Here is an 18,658-nt window from a genome sequence, read left to right as displayed (position 1 = left end):
AAATAGCCTCTGGTTAATGCTGGTCAATTAACAGTAGGCCTACCCTGGCTCGTCATCCAATCAGTAACACGTTTTTCCCGTGCATATGTGTGTGTGTGTGAAAGAGAGAGAGAGAGAGAGAGAGAGAGAGAGAGAGAGAGATAGAGATAAAGAGACATAGACAGAGAGAGACATGGAGAGAAGTAGACAGACAGACAGACAGGCAGGCAGGCAGGCAGACAGACAGAAGCCCTTGAACTTCAGAACTGACCCACCCCCTTCTAAACGCTTGGTCCTTCTTGGCCTTGCTTTTTGAGCAACAGTGCCCTCAGTTGTTGGTAAGAAGTGTGTGCAAGTGAGACTCCCATTTCAGACTCAATCCGTTCATCATCACAGAATAAGATATGAAATACCGTATATACAAAGATAACGTTGGTATGTTAACACAATTGGTGACATCTTAATCTTGATCCAACAGAAAAAAAAGTGAACCAGTATTTTGTTTATAACCAAACTCATGGAGTGAGATGCAATCAACACTTGGAACAAACCACCGTTTGGCCCTATGTTTTCTGGGTTATCAAAAGCACAGATCGACTTTCCTAGGCTTAATGGAAAGAAGAGAGCGGCGAGACAATGGATGTTGTCCCCCCCCCCATCATTCATGGTAAAATTGATGAAAGCTTTCATGTCCCTGAATTCTCTTTTGTGTGACCTTGTCAGTGTTGGTGGAATCACGATATCTGACAACAACAAACTAATTATGCCACCCCTCAAAAGTATCAGCCTCAAGCAAAAAAAACACAAAAAACTGTTATTTTCGTGATTATTATTATTTCAACCTATGAAATCTATTCATCCATCAATTATCTGCACCATATGTGCTAATTATTGTTGTGGGAGAAATGCAGCCAACCGAGGCTGGTTGGCAGCACACTGCAGAGTGTGAAACTAGTAAACAATTGCATTTATACACTTTTTGGGCTGGAAGCAGTCATATAATCTATTTCAAAATGCCATTACAATTTGAGGTATAAGAAAAACAAATACATCTCAGTATGTCAACAACATGGCAGTGTAGGGTGAAAAAACATGCTCATTAAAAAAAAAAAAATCCACACATGGACTAAATGAGGTTTCATAAATATGTCCAAACCTTTTTTTGTTGACAAAGATCATTCAGACAAGACAAGAGTGGTTCATAGAATTGTTAATGTTTAATATTGCCATTTTTTTCAAGTTGTCTTGAATTAACATTTACCATTTTTTCCATTCAAGTATCATCTCCACATCTGTGTTTGTAGTGCTCATCCGGTAGATTCCGTAACTTCTCTGCAGCCTACAAAGTCACACAATAGCAATAATAGGAATAATGAAAACAACAATAATCATAAAATCATAATGTAATACAATATGGCAAATTCAGGGACTGACAGTCAAATACAAGTAAATCTTGTGACATAATTCCTCTTAACCAAGGCTGGCTGATATACATCAACAATTTGAATTTCATTTTCTTGAATTATTGTAGTTGATGATGATTTTAATTTATTTTAAACAAGGAAATATATCCAACATACATTATTTGAAGGTCTGATTTATTTAAATAATGTGGACAGTGTTCAGACAAACAAAAATGAATACAGATTGAAAACATTTTAATGTAACCCTAATATTCAATATAGCGTGTACAAAAAAATAGCGGTTCATAGTTTAACACTACATATTTTTTTTACTTTCTATCAACTGAAAGTGGTCTTGGCTCAGATAACAACCTATGACGGCTCCCCTGTTGGTCATGTGATGTTCACAAGCTGAACTGTGATTGGTCGTTACCTGAGCTTTTAGCACTTGTGATATCATTTTCACGAGACAAATGGAAAGTGGAAAGTGGAAAATGTGTTTTTTAAGATGTTAATTGTAAGTGAAGAATATTTTAATTATCAAAGTAGACACAATATTACCTTTTTACTGCTTAAAAAGACTTACTAAGTAAAGTATCCTTCTAAATGACACAATCAAGTCCATATTATTTATTGTAAACACGTCTTGTAAACAAGCCATCCTGCATTTTGCATCTTTTGATTTTTAAGAAAAGCCAACAAATTGTTGCTCTTTTAAAATCACCTGTTCAGGAGTGAGGTCTCGCTGCTCAGTTGCCAGCATCTCATAGCCGACCATGAACTTCTTCACTGTGGCTGAGCGCAGCAGAGGAGGGTAGTAGTGAGCGTGCAGCTGCCAGTGTGTGTTGTCTTCCTTTAAGTACGGGCCAGTCGGGGCTCCTGAGGAAAACACAAACAAGATGAAAGATGAAGGTTCTGTTCAGCTCGCTAAATTAAAAGCTTTTTTCCCAAAGCTCACATTTCATGTCGCCTATAAATGTGGATGACATCTTGCGTTCATCTTTAACTGGCTTTTGGGCACAGAAAGAAAACAAAAACACAAATAAACGGCTGAATACATGCATTTGTTTTCTCCCGGATTTTGCAATACGCTTGCACACAAATAAAAAGAATGACCGGGGTGACTGGCTAGAAGGCTAATTAAGAATATGCAGCACCATGGGAAAACAAGATCATTCATCTCGCTTGCCATTCACAGCATGAATGAGGCACTTTGCCCATTAAATCTTTTAGACAGCAGCCCAAGAATCAACCACACGCATTGCTTATCTTGAAAAAAAAGAAAGAGAAGTTGTCGAAAACTGAGCAGAAACTAAGTCAGATTTATAATATTTTATTTAAAGTGGACATTATTAGAGGGATGCATCTATTGTAGGCAATAGCAAACACTGAGAATTACATGCTGAGTGATCAGTGAAGTGTCCATTTTGTAAAGTTTGTTGCTATTCACGTTGGACCTGCGACATTTAACACTCTCGGCTATTGAGGCATGATGACACTTGCTCTCTTCTGTCACATTTCACTCAGTGCATCACTGCACTGCTAACCTTCGTTCCACCCTGGCCTCTTTGCTGGGCATGTTTTTGGCAGGTCCTCAAATTGGGTATTTCCACTACTGCCTTTTGCAGTACGGAAAGATATCAAATACGAGCCTGCACTTTAGATAGAGCAACAGCTGCCTGGGTGGTAAACACCATCCAGAGCAGCGCGTCCAGAATCTAGTATATTTGTGCAAGCTGTTTCTTCTCAGCGTCCAACATCGTCTTCACAGCTTGACTTCAGAGATTCAAGTTGATTTCTCTATTTTAGAGACGTGTCAGACAAAATGACATTTTGACACGTCAAAGTATTGTTTTTCTCACACTCGTGCTTTTTTTATAGTGGCAAAAAGGTAAATATTGGCCTTTTGTGATGACTAAAGAAAGCCACGTGCAGTTGAAGAAACTCATTTGTACAATACATATTAATATTAAAATAAGCGATATTAGCTTCTTACATCAAACTGATGCATTACAAAAAAAAAAAAAAACTGCTTTGCTACCATCTTGTGACATCTTGATGCCACAGCACTGTGTTGAAGTGAGATGAGGATCTTCAGGCCATCGCCCTGTCCAATAAAAAAAGTAGTGCTTTGCCATCGTTGATGACAAATCCCATGCGAGGAAATGTCTCACAGGAATCAGATGAAGTTTTTGACAAGGCGTGCAATGTAAAACAATCCATTCGTGCAAATCAACAATGTTTCAAAATGCAATGATGCTTAAGACAGCGCGTAAATCTGACGTGGAAAAACAATTTCTATTTGGATCAAGAACACACAAATTATGATTCATAAACTAGGGATTTAGAAATGAAGGAGTTCCAAAAAAAATCTTAGTCTTATCTAAGAAAAGTGAATAATGAATAGTGGCTCAGTGAAGATGACATTTGTGAGTCACATCGGGATAGCTGCAAATCATGCGGAGAGTCCTGCTGACAGGAATCATCATCATTTATACAAACAACCACATAATCAGCACTTCTTCGAGGTCCCACAACTCAATAACAGTGATTGTTCAAGAAATGATGCCTCATGTAAAACTGTGGAACCGAGGGACACGCTTTCCTTTCCGCTTCTTCATCAACTCATCTCAGTTGGTGCAAAACACCGATTTCATCTTGTGGTGTTTGCTTGTCCGCGGGAATAGAACAAAGATTTGTCTTGAATCTCAAATCTCTGCTTGAATCTTTTCCATCAGCCTCTTATTTCTAAATGTGTGTTTTGTCATTTGTATCATCTATTCATCCCCTTTTGAAAGTGGCATATGGCTATGACAGTGGCTTTCAAGAGATCAGACAGTCTAAGGTATAAACAATGGGATTTTTCTACATGTACGGATTTGGCAACCAACGGGGGGGGGGGGGCTCATAAAGAGTGAAGAACCTAAAAATGGAACAATAGAAAATGGATTTTACCAAACCTGATAGCTCCAAAAAAAATCTAGGGGCTGTCCATTTAGAGCTACCTCAAATGTTCTTGATGGAACAATGCTTCATTTTAAGCTATCAACAGCAGTTTGTAGATTGAAATTGCATACGCATAAACTGTTACCATTATTTTTGGCTCTGTATTTGCAGTGGACGCCATGCAGGGTTTTGTTTTTGTCACGATGAAGCACATTTGAAAAGCATGTTAAGCACCATTGAAATACGAACATTTTAATTAGCGATAGAGGAAAATGCATCCCTTTACATTTCAGTGTTGCCTATATCTAAAACTGTGCTCATTTAACCTTTGAATATGCTAATGCGTCTCTGACAGTGACAAATGGTACACTTGAACACTGAAGAGAAAAATCAATGTTTGACCTTAAAGTGGATGTCAATTAAAATATGGCCTTTACAATAATATGTTCTATGCTCATCTACTAGTCTAAAACCAACAGGCTGATGAATATTGTGGGCATTTTGATTAAAATTTTTGAGGAATATGAAATAAGCAGAAAAATTTCCTCCATTTTATCCATCCTACGGGGCTCCATTTTACTAATTGCTGTCAACTGAAAATGACATCACAGTTGCTCAAGGCTCAATAAACGACCAATCATGGCTCACCTGTTTTAAGCAGGTTTTAGCCTGTTTTAACCTGTTTTAGCACTTAAGCGCTGTGATGTCATGTTTAATCGACAGCAATTGTCGTTTCATTTGGTTTAAAACATGTGATTGTGTGTTTTCTGTAAAAAGTTTCTTCTTACCGTGCCAACCCATCGAGTAAGGAAAGGACACGTGAAATAGATTGTCGTATTTGGTCAGCAGTTGCTTCATAATGTCAGCCAGACCTGAAAAACAGAAGCTCAGATGTTGAGGCAAGCAAACAAGACTAAACTGCTGATTCTAAATGGCTGTAGCGAGGGGAGCTTAAAAGAGGTGAGATAAGACAACAATGGACAGTTACTGCAAACGATGGACATAAAACCGGAAAGAACTTACACAAAAAGTGGCAAATTACTCTTGAGATTGAGAGAAAGTTCGCAATTGTTTTGTAGCATCTCTCCAAAAAACACTTACTCTCCCTTTCCTCTGTGGTCAACTCATTGATTCTGAGGACATGTCGTCGTGGTAACAGCAGCAACTGGTAGGGCCAAGTCGCCCAGTAAGGAACCACTGCCAGCCAATTAGGGTTCATTACCACCACCCGTTCCTTAAAAAGAGGAACACATTTAAAATTTTATGCACAATTATCAAGACTACTGTGTATACTATATTTTCATGTGAGGTGAGAATTAGGGATGCACCACATTTTCAGCCACCAAAATATAAATTCAGACAATTAAAATTGAAACCATATGTGAGAAAATGGATGTTGTGATGCTGCAAAAAAAGAAAGCATATGTCTAAATTTCATACAAACACACAGAAGTAAAGGGGTGTCGCTTGGTAGGCAACTAATGTCAAAAATGAAAAAAGATCAAAGCGAGCACTGCCCAGCTTCAACTTAGTTACTGGAACTACGATCTACTACAAACATCTCATCAAAAGTTAATGACATGTTGCCAAGTCCAACTTTAAATTAAAGACACCAAATAATAGAAGGATGACAATAGCTGCAGAAGGCTTTTATTTTGTAGTCGGCATTTGGCCCTGCCATAGCAGAGTGGCTAGCTCGAGTCCTTGCGACTCCATTTTACAGCTGTCACATCTCAGAGCAAAGACAACACAATTTAAAAGAAAGGTTTAAATCTGATTAAAACGGTCTGACATTTCAAACTCGAACAGAAAAAAAGTCAGGTAATGCTTTAACCGTGAATAACTGCAAAAGTCTAAATAAGGTGGACTTTCTATCAACCTATAAGATGATGAGGGTGAAGTTATTTATATTTACAATACCGAATAAGATGATCATTTAATGAAGGCTAACACAGTCGTAGTAGGCAGTTTTATTTCATTTTCATGAATCATTTGCAGATCTGTGCAGGACACTTGCTTGTGATGTTACAGTTCGTTTCCAATGCTGATTGGCTGCCGCAAGGTGACGCGCAATTAAAAAAAAATTCTCAGTCTTTCTGTTTCTTATTTTCGGTTTTCATTTTTGATTTTCATTATAGAACATCCCTCGAGGAATAAATATACAGACACTTCTACTGGCACATGCACATATTCCCACATAATATTTTTTTTTTTATACCCCTTAAGCTTTGTTCTCTTCATCAACTTTCTACCATCCTTCCACTCTTTTCCAGTATTTTCTCCCGGTCAATTTAAACAGATTATAATGCAGAGGAATGAAGATTGAATACAAATTAACGTGAGAAAGGCCTCAAGAAAGGATCAAGATGTGCACTTAGTGGAGAATGTCCTCACACATCTCAAATGGCCCCAAAAAGTTTCATTCAATTAGCTTGGAAAGTTTTTTTTTTTTTGCCTTCAAACTCAAGCGTATCACATGGGAGCCAAACCCCAATTCAAGATTCTCCAAGTACTGCCGTGTGCCAATTTACGGTCCTAACCTAGGGTCAGACAGACAGGAGCAAATAGGAAGAGGGACACTATCGGCAAAAACACACACAGAGACACACACACAATGTTGTAGAGAACGGATAAAACACACATACACACACAACAGCTCTGCCACACACTATTTTCCCTGTAATTTCATAAAGGTCAGCTCCCATGAGAGTTTGTGTTACGTACACAAGCACACAGATCTCAAACCTCTGTGTGTATGAAAGAATCAGCCATTTTCTTCTTTCCAAAATCATGTGTAATAATGTATATGTGTGCTGTCAGAGACTGTAGGATTACTTCTAAATGCCACTAAATGCGTGCTAACGTCAGACTCTTCAACTGAAAGGACAGTCGTTTTTTACTGGGTCTGTTAAATACTGAATTCTCATGAGTTACAGTGTGCAATAACATCATGTGATATCATCCATAAGGGCAGTCAAGCCATATTATTATTATTTTTTTTTCATATTAAGAGCAGCATTCGTGTACCGTATGCAACAGTGGCTTACAATAGTATGAATACAGTTTTAAGGAATAAAACATCGGGTCATTTTTAAAAAGCCTAGTGTATTTTAATGTTTGTCAATATCATGACACTTGAAAAGCTAAGTACTTTTTAGCTGGTACTTTTGGGACAGTGGGTGTGTCTTCATATTAACTCATTCAGGGCCAGTCAAGTAACAATGGACTCAATGTCAAAATCTATTGCCGTCAATGGTAGTGAATGAGAGAAATGTTTATACACGAAATGTCAGTGAGCTAATTACTGCAAGTAATAATGTTTTTTTTTCTTAATAACTGCTAGCGGCATATAGTGATAAGCAGAATAATTAACTCAATCACTGTCATTATAGCTGAGCTACAAGTGTAGTATTTGGGGTAAGGAATCAAAAAAAATACATGAGGTAAAAAAAAATCCTTTGGCCATTTTTCCTTGTTCCCACAAAAGGATATGCTCACTATTGTGACATTCGTATTGCATTTAGATGTTAAATGTTATGTCAAAACTTCCTCAAGGTTGCCGTTGTTTATGCTCTTCACACATGACTGGAGAATTGCTAAAACAGGTGAAACGAACAAAATATGTCTTCCTAATCTTTTTTACAGGTAGAAGATGGATGCCACAGCATGATGCTAATGAGCATTTCTGCTGCCCCATCACATGCTTCACTGCCTGAAAAACAGTTAGGGTGCGCTAGAGAAAAACAAGAAAAGGGGTCACCGAATAACATGGAGGGGGAAAGTGGGTGGAAGTGAATGGATGAAAGGAGAATGCAGTGATGATATGGCACATATTATCTTTAAAAATGTTAAAAACAACTGGACTTAACCAAATCCCTTCAACATGGTGGGTTGCTACAATAGGGCAAATAAAAAACAAGTTACTTAATGTCTAAGTAATTTGCATAAATAGAATAAAAAAGATGTATTAATCAACTTTTACCAAAAAAAAAAAAAAAATTTAAAAGATGGACATTGAGAAAAAAAAGTTTTTAAGGGCAAAGTCTTTATAAACTATCTTGTTTTTTTGTTTTGTAACCCTTCTAGTGTATTCCTGAAATGGAATACTATAATTTAAGGGAATGTGTGTGTGTAAATGTGTGTGTGTATATATACATATACATATATATATATATATATATATATATATATATATATTATATATATATATATATATATATATATATATATATATATATATATATATATACATATATATATATACATATATATATATATATATATACATATATATATATATATATATATATATATATATATATACATATATATATATATATATATATATATATATATATATATATATATATATATATATATATATATATATATATATATATATATATATATATACAAAAATTACAAACACTAGGAAGAGGAAAATGCAATGCTTTAGAGACAACATTTCAGCTGAAGTCACAATTGGAATGACCTTATTAGAAACATTTCTTTGAACCTTCCGGTCTAAGTGATGTGTAACTGTAATGTAATTGTTGAATATTACCTTTTTCACAACTTCTTGCTTGGCATATTGCAGCAGCATTGGCTCTTTGTGTTTTTCATAGAACGCTCTCTGACAGCGATCAGACAAAGCTGGCTCATATGGGAGGAAGTTGCTGGCCCATACCTACGATATTGAAGGAAGTGGAAAAATAGTGGAGTTAATCAGATACTAGACCAAAAAAAAAAAAAATCAAAATTAGGCAAACTGAATGGACTGGTATCAAACTCAAGGCCCAGGGGCCAGATCCGGCCCACCGCAAAATGCTAACTATGACTTCAAGTTTCTGACTAGATTACCAAATTTGCAAGTTGTCTTCATTTAAAAAAAGGGAAACAACAAGCATTTGTATTACCAATTCTCCTTTTGAATAGTTTATACTGGCTTCTAATTTAAAGTCTACGTCAATGTTCAAAGATCATACTGTACTCAAGATTTCTTTGAATTCAGTCAACGGCCCTCCGATAGAAACTATAACCACAATGTGGCCCACAATAATAATGCATTTGACACCCCTTATCTTGTGGCAAACATAGGCAATATATATCTTGATTTATTTTTTTGGTGAAGTATTTTTCATACATTTTCATTTTGGGAAACAAAACAATTGCAAATGGCAATGGCTTTCTTTGTTTAGTCACGTGACATTCACAAGATGAGCCATGATTGGTTGTTACCTTAGGCCTGAGCAACTGTGATTTTGATGATGACAATTTCGGTCAGATTAGAACGTAAAGAGAACTTTTGTACTTGACATCCCCATTAATAATGGTCAAATCCAGTTTCATGAGCTTTTCGAGTTTAACTTCATATTATTCCTGACATTGGGGCTAAAATGTAATTAAATATTCAATGTAGAGCACTAACCAGAGGCATTCGGTGAAGTTTTTGCATACCACGAAGGACTGCATCTGACAGAATGGCTAATTGTTTTCTGATTAAACACCCCTGAACTTATTCACCCAAAATGCAGTGCATATCCAAAGGCGACACAAACATTGGGAAAAAGGTCCCTCTGGTAATTAAATTATTATTTCATTTTGAAGTATTTCCTGCTGGCCCCTCCTTATCATTCCGCTGCAGAATTAAAATCCACAAATGACCAAGTTAGTTTGTACACAAGGACTTAAAGAAGCCAGAAACTGGCTAATGCAGATGTTAACATTAAAGACTCTTGGATACACAGACCTAAATGTGTGTGTGTGTGTTATTATATCCGCATGCGTGCTGTAGCTGTGGGTGTATTTGTGCAGCTGTGTTTCTGTGGACACTAGATTTAGCTCCTATCCAGTAGCAGTCTCTTGACTCAAGTACAAAAAAATAGATGACCCGCAATACGCCAACAAAGATGAGCACCTAATCTCACAAGACAAGTTGTATCATAGAATACAGTCTCTTCTTTTCCTTTTGGAGTCTTACATAGTCTTCCATGTGGGGGGGGAATAAAAAACAACTTAATTTTTGCTTTGGTTCAAATCCAAAATGTATTTGATAATTTAATTATTATTAATTAATCTGCAAAAACTTAATTACAGACTTCAAATTTCCGTTTACCATATTTATATTGTGATTATTTAATATGGCGCTAAGTTTTAGACATCGCAAATCTCAATGAAAAACCCAGAAAACATCACCATGATACATTATAAGCCTGAAGTCACACACTGCCCTCTACTGTCAGTATCCAGATATCGTTACATACAGTAGCCAAGAAAATGTGTTGAGCAGAATCATTTATTTTAAAAGGGTGCCGTGATGTACCCTAAATTAAGTTAAAGTAATCAATTTTGAATTACATATTCTGTTTGAAGCTTAAATTTTTTGGTTTTACCAGCACCAATTAGTATGTGTAGGGTTTGCGTTTTCTACCTGACAATGAGGATGTGGATTTGAACAGCCCATCATAGCTCCTTTATTTTCAAAGATCTAAGGACAAAACACAAAAGATATGATATGTACACTTTTTAAGGAAGGGATCCCTTACACACATGTTCTATATGTTCTAAGTAAATAATAGATAACAACAGAAGAGTATAATGTACTACAAGTATGTCCACTTTATGTGGCTAAAAAAAAATTGGGGCAGACAGTAGGTGCATCACATACCTGAACCCATGGGTAAGTGGCTCCCAGTTCTTCAGTAAGCTCCGCCCACTTGTCAATCACAGTGACAACCTCTTCTTTTTTCATGAGTGGGAGGGTGACGTCAGACCAGGGATGGAAACACATGACCTTACTGAAAAGATGAGATTAAGATGAGACAAAGTTGGAAGTCATGAATGAGTGAAAGAAACATTGAATAATGTTCTTATGTGAATGTGGGTACTGCTTGATCCAAAAAAAAAGCAACATTCCTCTCATCTAAACTCTAAATGCTGGGGAAACTTCTGCGAGAACACCTGTCAGAATCTGACAATTCTTGACATTTTGAGTGGATTTTCCGTTGAGGTTTCTCGTTGTAAGTGCTTGTCAAACTGACAGGGAAAACAACTGGCATTGCTGAAAGAGATGATTGTGCTTGTGGATGGAACAGAAATCGCATATATAAACAATCATCATCCTGTGAAAATGGGGAATAAGAAAGCTGGAAAAAAAAAATCAAGGAAGAGAGACTAGTTTGATGCCATAATGTTCAAAGACATTATTGGGACATGTTTATAATGTACTTTTTGCAACCTAAAGTCACATTTAAATCCGTCGTACCGGGCACTAATCTATGCGTGTGATGCACTATGTTGGTCACCTCAAATGCACTATGCAATAGAAATGCAGGAAGAACACGTCATTTTTCTCCCTCTTCATGTGTTCGACCGATCGACCGACCGACCGACAGACAGACAGACAGACAGACAGACAGACAGACAGACAGACAGACAGACAGACAGACAGACAGACAGACAGAGAGAGAGAGAGAGAGAGAGAGATAGATAGATAGATAGATAGATAGATAGATAGATAGATAGATAGATAGATAGATAGATAGATAGATAGATAGATAGATAGATAGATAGATAGATAGATAGATAGATAGATAGATAGATAGATAGATAGATAGATAGATAGATAGATAGATAGATAGATAGATAGATAGATAGATAGATAGATAGATAGATAGATAGATAGATAGATAGATAGATAGATAGATAGATAGATAGATAGATAGATATTTTAGAGTTCTGTCATTGTTGGTCTTTTTTTTTAAATGGTCTGTCATTGTTTTTGGAGAAAGATTTTGTGCATCACAAGTACTGGTGGTATTTGTCATTGATATTAGTGAGTCACTGACAAGAATGAAGTACTTGTACTCGGATTTGTGTGGGGAAAAAGTGATATTGAAGATAAAAAAACTATGCAATAACTTTTTTCTGATGTTTTTGAGCTACTCAGGAGGCTGTGATTGTCGAGTTTTTGTTAGGCTTGCGCGCTGAGCTGAAAGTGAGCAACAGGAAGGGAGTGCTATCCTGTTAGGCATGCTTGACATGTAAAGATTGAATCTGTCATTACATGCAGCTCTTTTGAAAAGCGTACCTACTGTATATGTTGCTGATTTATCTTGTGAGGAACGGAAACATTTCCATTCAAGAAAAAAAAAAAAAAAAACCAAGGCATGTGTGTGAGTGGGTGAAAGTTTAAGGAAGTCCAGCACAATGTTAGAAAGTGGTACACTGTTCCAAATCTTGATTGAGTTCCAATATGATAAAAACTTAATCCAAAAGAAAATTATTCTACTTAGAACTCCAAGTGTTTTTCTTTTTTATATCTGCCTTGATGCGCCATTTGGAGTGACATGGCATAAAAGGTATTCATGTGCCAATATGTCTATTACTATTAGGAGGCATGAGTGTAAAATGTCAGCATATTTTATTGAGTGACAGTTTTAGTATGTGTTGATTGCTGACCACACTTAGCAACAAAGACTAAATACCTAACAGCTGATAAGAAACAACAAGCATACAGTATGTTTTCTTACCACACCCCTCTGGCAGCTTTTGACTGGAACAATGGATGTTGACCTGAAGCTGAAGAGCACAAGATATTTGGTCAGTAACATGATATATTATAAAGTAATCGTAATTAAACGACTGCAATGTGAAAATTCATATAACTAGCATTTTAATACTCTTCCAGTTAATGAGATTGGTACTTTATGAAGAACCACGTGAGAGCAGCAAATTTATACAAATTAGCAAAAGATTAATTTTTCTAATGTGAAGTAATGACTTTTGTTAGGCTGATGAAAGAAGCACTTACCAGGATCGGGAGCATCTGGCTGGATGGCTGGAAAGTCATTTTCAAAAATAAAAGTGTTCTTGTAATCTGGATTTTGCTACGTAGACAAGATAACAAAGGCTTCATTTCATTTTGTCTGGATACCAGTGGAATACCAAAAAATTTGTTAGTAGCTACTGTACCTCTCCATTAGCACGTGTGTTTCCAGGACATAGAGGATTGCATGGGTCATATCTCGGTACACATTCCTCGGGAGGTTTTTCCACCTGACCGGTCCAGGGTCTCTTCATGCGGTGGGCTGAGACCAGGACCCAGCTGTCCCTCAAAGGATTATAACGCAAGTGCTGGTGCTCTGAGGGTGTGTGGAGACAAGATTGATATTTTATCACACTTACCGTACCTGTTTAAATGCATATTTATCAAGGATGGTGGTTTATAAAACATGCAAGTGTGCTTTGTTTGAAAATTTAAGATATGAATAATAGGTGAATTTGTCAGACAAAGTCCTGTGTGCTTTTTAGACAACTTGATCAATGACTTTTGCATGACTCAAGTCTGGCTTGTAACTGATTCTACACTGATGAGTATATTAATTTTGCATATTTATGATAGCATATTAGAACTCCCAAATGCAGTGTGCATAAGGGGCCTCTTTAATATAGGCATTTCTAACCCATTTTTGAAAGGAGATTAAGGACCCCTAAAAATCATCCTGATACCTCTAATTGTGTAAAACAACAAATGCCATATCTCAATATCTAAGACCTGTGCAATAGAAAACTTGTCTAAGAATGACGGCAGATGAAAAGAGATATGCTTTGTCCTTATCCTTTTTTATTTTTATTTCTTGGAGGGGGTTGTTTGGTTTATTATAAAGTGACTTTCTGCAGAAACTGTAAAAATAATACAGAAGTAGTAAGGAAAAAAATTAAATTCAGACCCGCCTTCCTGTCACATTACGAGTAGTTTTGTTTCCGGTGCAGTTTCATGAACTATAGTTTCGTGTTGTTACACATGGCAATGCAACTCAAGTCACTAGAATTCCCTACCTTTTGGGTCAAATTGGGTTTCGGGGTCACTCATGTCAACAACGTTGCTTAATATGCTGTAAGAAAGTCTCCCTCATTGAGATAGCGCAGAAACTCCACTTTGGCTACTTCCTGTTGAACAGGAGCATACCATTTGGTTTCGAAATGTGTAGTTTGGATCGCTTCAATTAGATATTCACTGTTTGGGTAATTGATCCTTAAATATATTTATATGCTTAATATCATAAATACTAAAGAACATGTGATATATGAATTGTAAAAAGAGCATAAAATTAAGATGTTCCGTATAACGTACCCTAGAAGCACCAATGAATGGTACGTTCAGCAACGACGTCATCTGATTGGTTCAACCGTGAGGTCCCGCCTCTGCTAAACCAGGAAACAGCCGTCGGTTAGAGTTCTTTTTTTTTAAGTGGTGTGGCTCACGCATTAGTTTCCGCTTCTCAACCTGTTGCAGCCTCCCTGCGGTTTTGTTTTTTTTTTTGTGTGTGTGTGTGTCAACAATGGCTTGTTACAGTTCGTGCTGTCGACTTTTAGTCTTTATCGGAGTTACCGTCCTCGCCGTACTCCTGCTGAAGCACTGGATGGCCACCAAGCAATACATTTTCAACCACGACGACATTGCAAAACTGGCCAAACAATACGCGGGTGAGTGCGAAGTTGAAAATGCAAAGCACGCACAAGATGCGCATGGATTGTTCTCATATGGCATGTGAACATGTCCAACCAGCATTGGTACGTTTTGCATGCCTCCTCTGTCTTCCATGCTCATTGTTTGTATATACTATTAGGGCAGGACCACGAGCAGGCCTACTCCAAACTGGTTGTCGAGCTCAGAAAGAGGTAACAAGATTTTTGCACCTGATGCAATTTCAAAGCATGCAAAATTACTTCTTGGTGTTATGGATAATCTCAGTCACCGAGTATTACTACACTAACCTCAAGGTCTTTAAAAATGTAAAACTCTATTTTGCGTTCATGTAAAACTAGTGTTTGGTTACCTTATGTAACTACACAAGAGGGGCAATTTAAAAATAACTCAGTACGAAGCTGTAAAGTCTACACCACTGCAAAGAACAATTTCTTTTCACGCATAATCCACATAAATCAGTGCAAAGAAAATGATGAACAAAGAAACTTTGTGATTGGTGTTTAAAATCTAGCTAATGAAGTGTGACCTCATCCAGGTATCCCGGCCACATCCTGCCAGATGAGGACCTGCAGTGGGTGTTTTTGAATGCAGGAGGCTTTATGGGTTCCATGTGTGTCCTCCACGCCTCCCTCACGGAATATGTGATTCTGTTTGGTACTGGAATAGACACGTCAGGACACTCAGGTGAGGACAAAGGGAGGCCTGTCTATTTATCACATTCAGAACTGTGTGAAAGGGAGCATGTTTATTGAACTGGTCATGGGCAAAGATTACAAAGACTAGAGGCATTCAAAGTGAAATGCCTCGTGAATCCTTTGTACAATTTTTGGGAGATTGGCTAATGAAAACACAGTTATCTTTTTATTTTTCCGTCTCACTCCCTGCAGGTCGTTACTGGGCTGACATTTCTGACACTCTTGTCTCGGGAACATTCAGAAGATGGAAGGAGGGAACTACAAAGAGTGAACTTTTCTATCCTGGTATTTAAAAACACATTTATTGTTTACTTATATATTTAGTAGTTTATGTAGTAGCTTTCATATAATCTTACACGCATTTTTAATTCGGTCAAATAAGTTGCTTGCACAAGTGGTCACCCAGCCCCCCACCCCACTAGCTATCTTGGTGGAATAGTTTTTACACTGGATTGGATAAAGAAAAAAATTGACATATTCCATTAAGAAAACCTATGGGCAATTCATAGCTTAGGCCTGTGTGTACAACGATCGCTTTGTGAGTGCTAAGTTTGTTTACCTTTGAAATAGTAGTGATATAAATGATTGTATACACAGCTTGTAGACTACAATTTTTTTCAAGTGTCAAAAATAATACAAAACTGCAAGCCGCTTGTGTTTTAGATTCATGAGCGCTAGCAGACAAGTCCGACAAGCCGAGCGCAAATGTCTTGAGGCAAACCCCGATCTCTGCTATTCATAAGAACAAATAATAGCAGATTATTGAATAGCAGATAGAAGAATAGCAGATTTATTGAATAACAGTTTGCCGCTGAAATGGATCAGAATAATGCCCCACTTGAATAAGCAATATGACGTCCCGTTCGTTTGTCTGTCTTACACTCCACTGTTGCTGTGTTGGTAGCGCAAAAAGCCAAAATCAGCAATCAAGTTGACAACACTCGAAAAAGTTATATGTGAAGCTTCAGCCCAAGATTATTATGTACAATTACGTATGTACTGATTAGCACTGCAAAAGCATTTTCAGTTACATGAATCAGTTTTGGTATCTGTACAACACTGACCATGGCCAGTAATGACATGCTTGTGCAATTGAGAGTACGATTTTGAAGTAGATAGATACTTTTTTTTGTCATTACACCTGCACAAGTACAAGGTATGACATTTTGACTTAGCAAATTCAAACTGACGGGGAGACAGACGGCAAGACCCATCGGGATGCGCTACGCTGAGCGCTCCAAGACCCAAGTAAAGATAAGGTTACATGAAGGGGTAATGGAGGAGGAAAAAAAAAAAAAAAAGAGGGGAGGGGGGGTCTTCAGCCATGCACCTAAATAGAGGGCGTGGCTCAAGTCTGGAAAAAGGATCCATCTGCTTGGCATTTCATCGCAGTGCATGTCATTAACACGCAAGTTAATTTCATGTTAAGACACACTTGGCCAGTCACTGAAAAACCAGCCTTGGACAGTGATTCCTCCACATAGTAACTATGCTGTATAGCAATTTATAGCTGTAATGGAGCCTGAGCCACAGCTAAACACTAACAGCAGATGCCATATGTTTAGGTCAACATCAGCGTAATTCGGTCGTTTGTTGGCGCCCTGAATTGACGGTTGAACGTGATTCAGAACAACATTTTGTTGTTTTTAATCGGGGGTTAGGAGCAACAGTAACAGTTGAGACTTGTCAAGCTGTTATGTCGTGACACGTTGCCTACCAAAGCATTCCAAAGCGTTTTGTGGCTATACATTACCTGGTGAACTAAGGTTTACTTTGAAGTCACCACGTTTCCAGCATGTTTTACAGTCACGCAGAGCATTAACAGTTGCTGGCTGCGAGTGGCTTGACGAATTTGGTTCACATGAAGGACAGGGCAGCATCTTAAAGCATTACCATGTAAAGACCTCGAAAATAATGGCTGACCTTTTTTCCCCGTTTAACAGGTGACACCGTGATGCACGAGATGGGCGAAGCTGCAGGGGTCCAGTGGACTGCCGGAACATGGATGGTCGAGTATGGCCGAGGTTTCATCCCGTCCACGCTGGGTATGGCTTTGGCCGACACTCTGTTCTGCACCCAGGACTTTGTCACCTTGTTTCAGACGTTCAAAGTCTACAGCAAGTCGATGCTGTTGGAAATGGGAACAATGCTTTCTGATGTTGGAGTGTTCTAAAAGTAAAGTCGTGACACTTGAACACCTGCACTGACAGTGACATCATAAGCTACTGATGTGATGTAATGTCTTACATGTCTGACACGAGTTAAATTCTTGCCAGATGATTGTTTTTACTGTCAATGAAAGAAAATTCTGAAGTACGCTTGAGTTGAGAATACAGTAAACTCTGACTGCATCAACAATAATATCGATACTGGACTTGAAAAAAAATGCAGCCACTCCCCTCTACATTAATCTTACACTAACAGGCTCCTTGCAATCTTACACTACAAGAGCATTCCTTTTAAAGCTCCCTACGCAGACAACGAAGCCTTTTGGTGCAAACCAAACACACTTTCTTCGGCTGCGGTTTTAAGAAACGAGGCTCAAAAATCTTCCAAGTACTTGCTGAATGTGACATTCTTCTAAGGGGAATGCATAACCTTTGTTCTAAAAATTGCCTCATGTTAGTGGTTGATCATCCTGTTTCCTATTACGTTTGACTTGCATAAGCACCGCTGGGATGTTGTGTCTTGTTACTTTCTATAAAGTATGCGTTGTGATTTTTCTCAGTGAACCCTTAAGTTGCTGTCTTTCTGTGCTACCTTGCTGTACAAATTGTTTTGGAGAACCATACACAAATCATGTTTTTATATCTTTAAACATATATATTTGTATTTTTTCTTTTACCACAAACTCCAAATTTCATATATTACTGACATTTTTAATGGAATTAATTCTCAACTAATTGTTTAACCTTTCACACTGTACAGTATATATGGTTCTTGTAAGTCTTGAAGGAATGAAAAACACCCTAAATGTTGAGCACATATGCAAGTCATGACAATAAACATTTTTGGAAAATGTATTTCTTTTGTGGCGTATTACTACCATATGTATTGATTAAACAAAAATAAAGTCAGCTTCAGTCTGACCAACTATTTCTAGATAAAAGTGAACAGATTTGAGAACAAAACTGTCGTGGCTA

General features: G+C 37.5%; 2 protein-coding genes across 6 annotated transcripts; one reads left to right on the top strand and one right to left on the bottom strand.

The window, feature by feature from the left end:
• Positions 1 to 1,177: 1,177 nt before the first annotated feature.
• Positions 1,178 to 18,463, bottom strand: galt (galactose-1-phosphate uridylyltransferase). Of its 5 annotated transcripts, none has more exons than XM_088435699.1 (13): positions 17,439 to 18,460; positions 14,464 to 14,537; positions 14,169 to 14,279; positions 13,302 to 13,471; positions 13,141 to 13,216; positions 12,860 to 12,908; positions 10,996 to 11,125; positions 10,759 to 10,815; positions 8,893 to 9,015; positions 5,430 to 5,562; positions 5,117 to 5,200; positions 2,107 to 2,261; positions 1,178 to 1,318 (listed from the first exon to the last, which is right to left on the bottom strand). In XM_088435699.1, the coding sequence occupies exons 3-13, from the start codon at positions 14,200 to 14,202 to the stop codon at positions 1,253 to 1,255; spliced, it is 1,077 nt and encodes a 358-aa protein (XP_088291825.1). In that variant the 5' UTR covers positions 14,203 to 14,279; positions 14,464 to 14,537; positions 17,439 to 18,460; the 3' UTR covers positions 1,178 to 1,252. The 5 variants fall into 5 exon arrangements, with proteins under 5 accessions (XP_088291825.1, XP_088291826.1, XP_088291828.1 ...); XM_088435700.1 differs by having other exon boundaries at positions 14,464 to 14,534; XM_088435702.1 differs by lacking the exon at positions 14,169 to 14,279 and having other exon boundaries at positions 17,439 to 18,463.
• Positions 14,542 to 18,538, top strand: sigmar1 (sigma non-opioid intracellular receptor 1). Its single transcript, XM_088435704.1, has 5 exons — positions 14,542 to 14,816; positions 14,960 to 15,011; positions 15,356 to 15,504; positions 15,708 to 15,800; positions 17,459 to 18,538. Exons 1-5 carry the CDS (start codon positions 14,672 to 14,674, stop codon positions 17,686 to 17,688), a joined length of 669 nt encoding a protein of 222 aa, XP_088291830.1. The 5' UTR covers positions 14,542 to 14,671; the 3' UTR covers positions 17,689 to 18,538.
• Positions 18,539 to 18,658: the final 120 nt, after the last annotated feature.

This window comes from Hippichthys cyanospilos, chromosome 15, assembly GCF_059441005.1.
Source record: "Hippichthys cyanospilos isolate Australia breed blue-spotted pipefish chromosome 15, RoL_Hcya_1.0, whole genome shotgun sequence".
NCBI classification, from domain to species: domain Eukaryota; kingdom Metazoa; phylum Chordata; class Actinopteri; order Syngnathiformes; family Syngnathidae; genus Hippichthys; species Hippichthys cyanospilos.
The sequence above is the reverse complement of the archived record's forward strand: the minus strand, read 5'-3'. Positions and strand labels throughout refer to the sequence as shown.

What these genes read in the sequence shown, in the direction of transcription:
- galt (XM_088435699.1), bottom strand. Translation starts at nt 14,202, where the DNA reads ATGAGTGACCCCGAAACCCAATTTGACCCAAAAG. An exon ending in AAAGCTGCCAGAGGGGTGTG is followed by an intron (nt 11,126 to 12,859) that starts GTAAGAAAACAT and finishes TCATCTTTTCAG; the next exon opens with TAAGGTCATGTGTTTCCATC. An exon ending in GACCACAGAGGAAAGGGAGA is followed by an intron (nt 5,201 to 5,429) that starts GTAAGTGTTTTT and finishes TCTGTTTTTCAG; the next exon opens with GTCTGGCTGACATTATGAAG.
- sigmar1 (XM_088435704.1), top strand. Translation starts at nt 14,672, where the DNA reads ATGGCTTGTTACAGTTCGTGCTGTCGACTTTTAGTCTTTATCGGAGTT. An exon ending in GTTGTCGAGCTCAGAAAGAG is followed by an intron (nt 15,012 to 15,355) that starts GTAACAAGATTT and finishes GACCTCATCCAG; the next exon opens with GTATCCCGGCCACATCCTGC. An exon ending in AGACACGTCAGGACACTCAG is followed by an intron (nt 15,505 to 15,707) that starts GTGAGGACAAAG and finishes CACTCCCTGCAG; the next exon opens with GTCGTTACTGGGCTGACATT.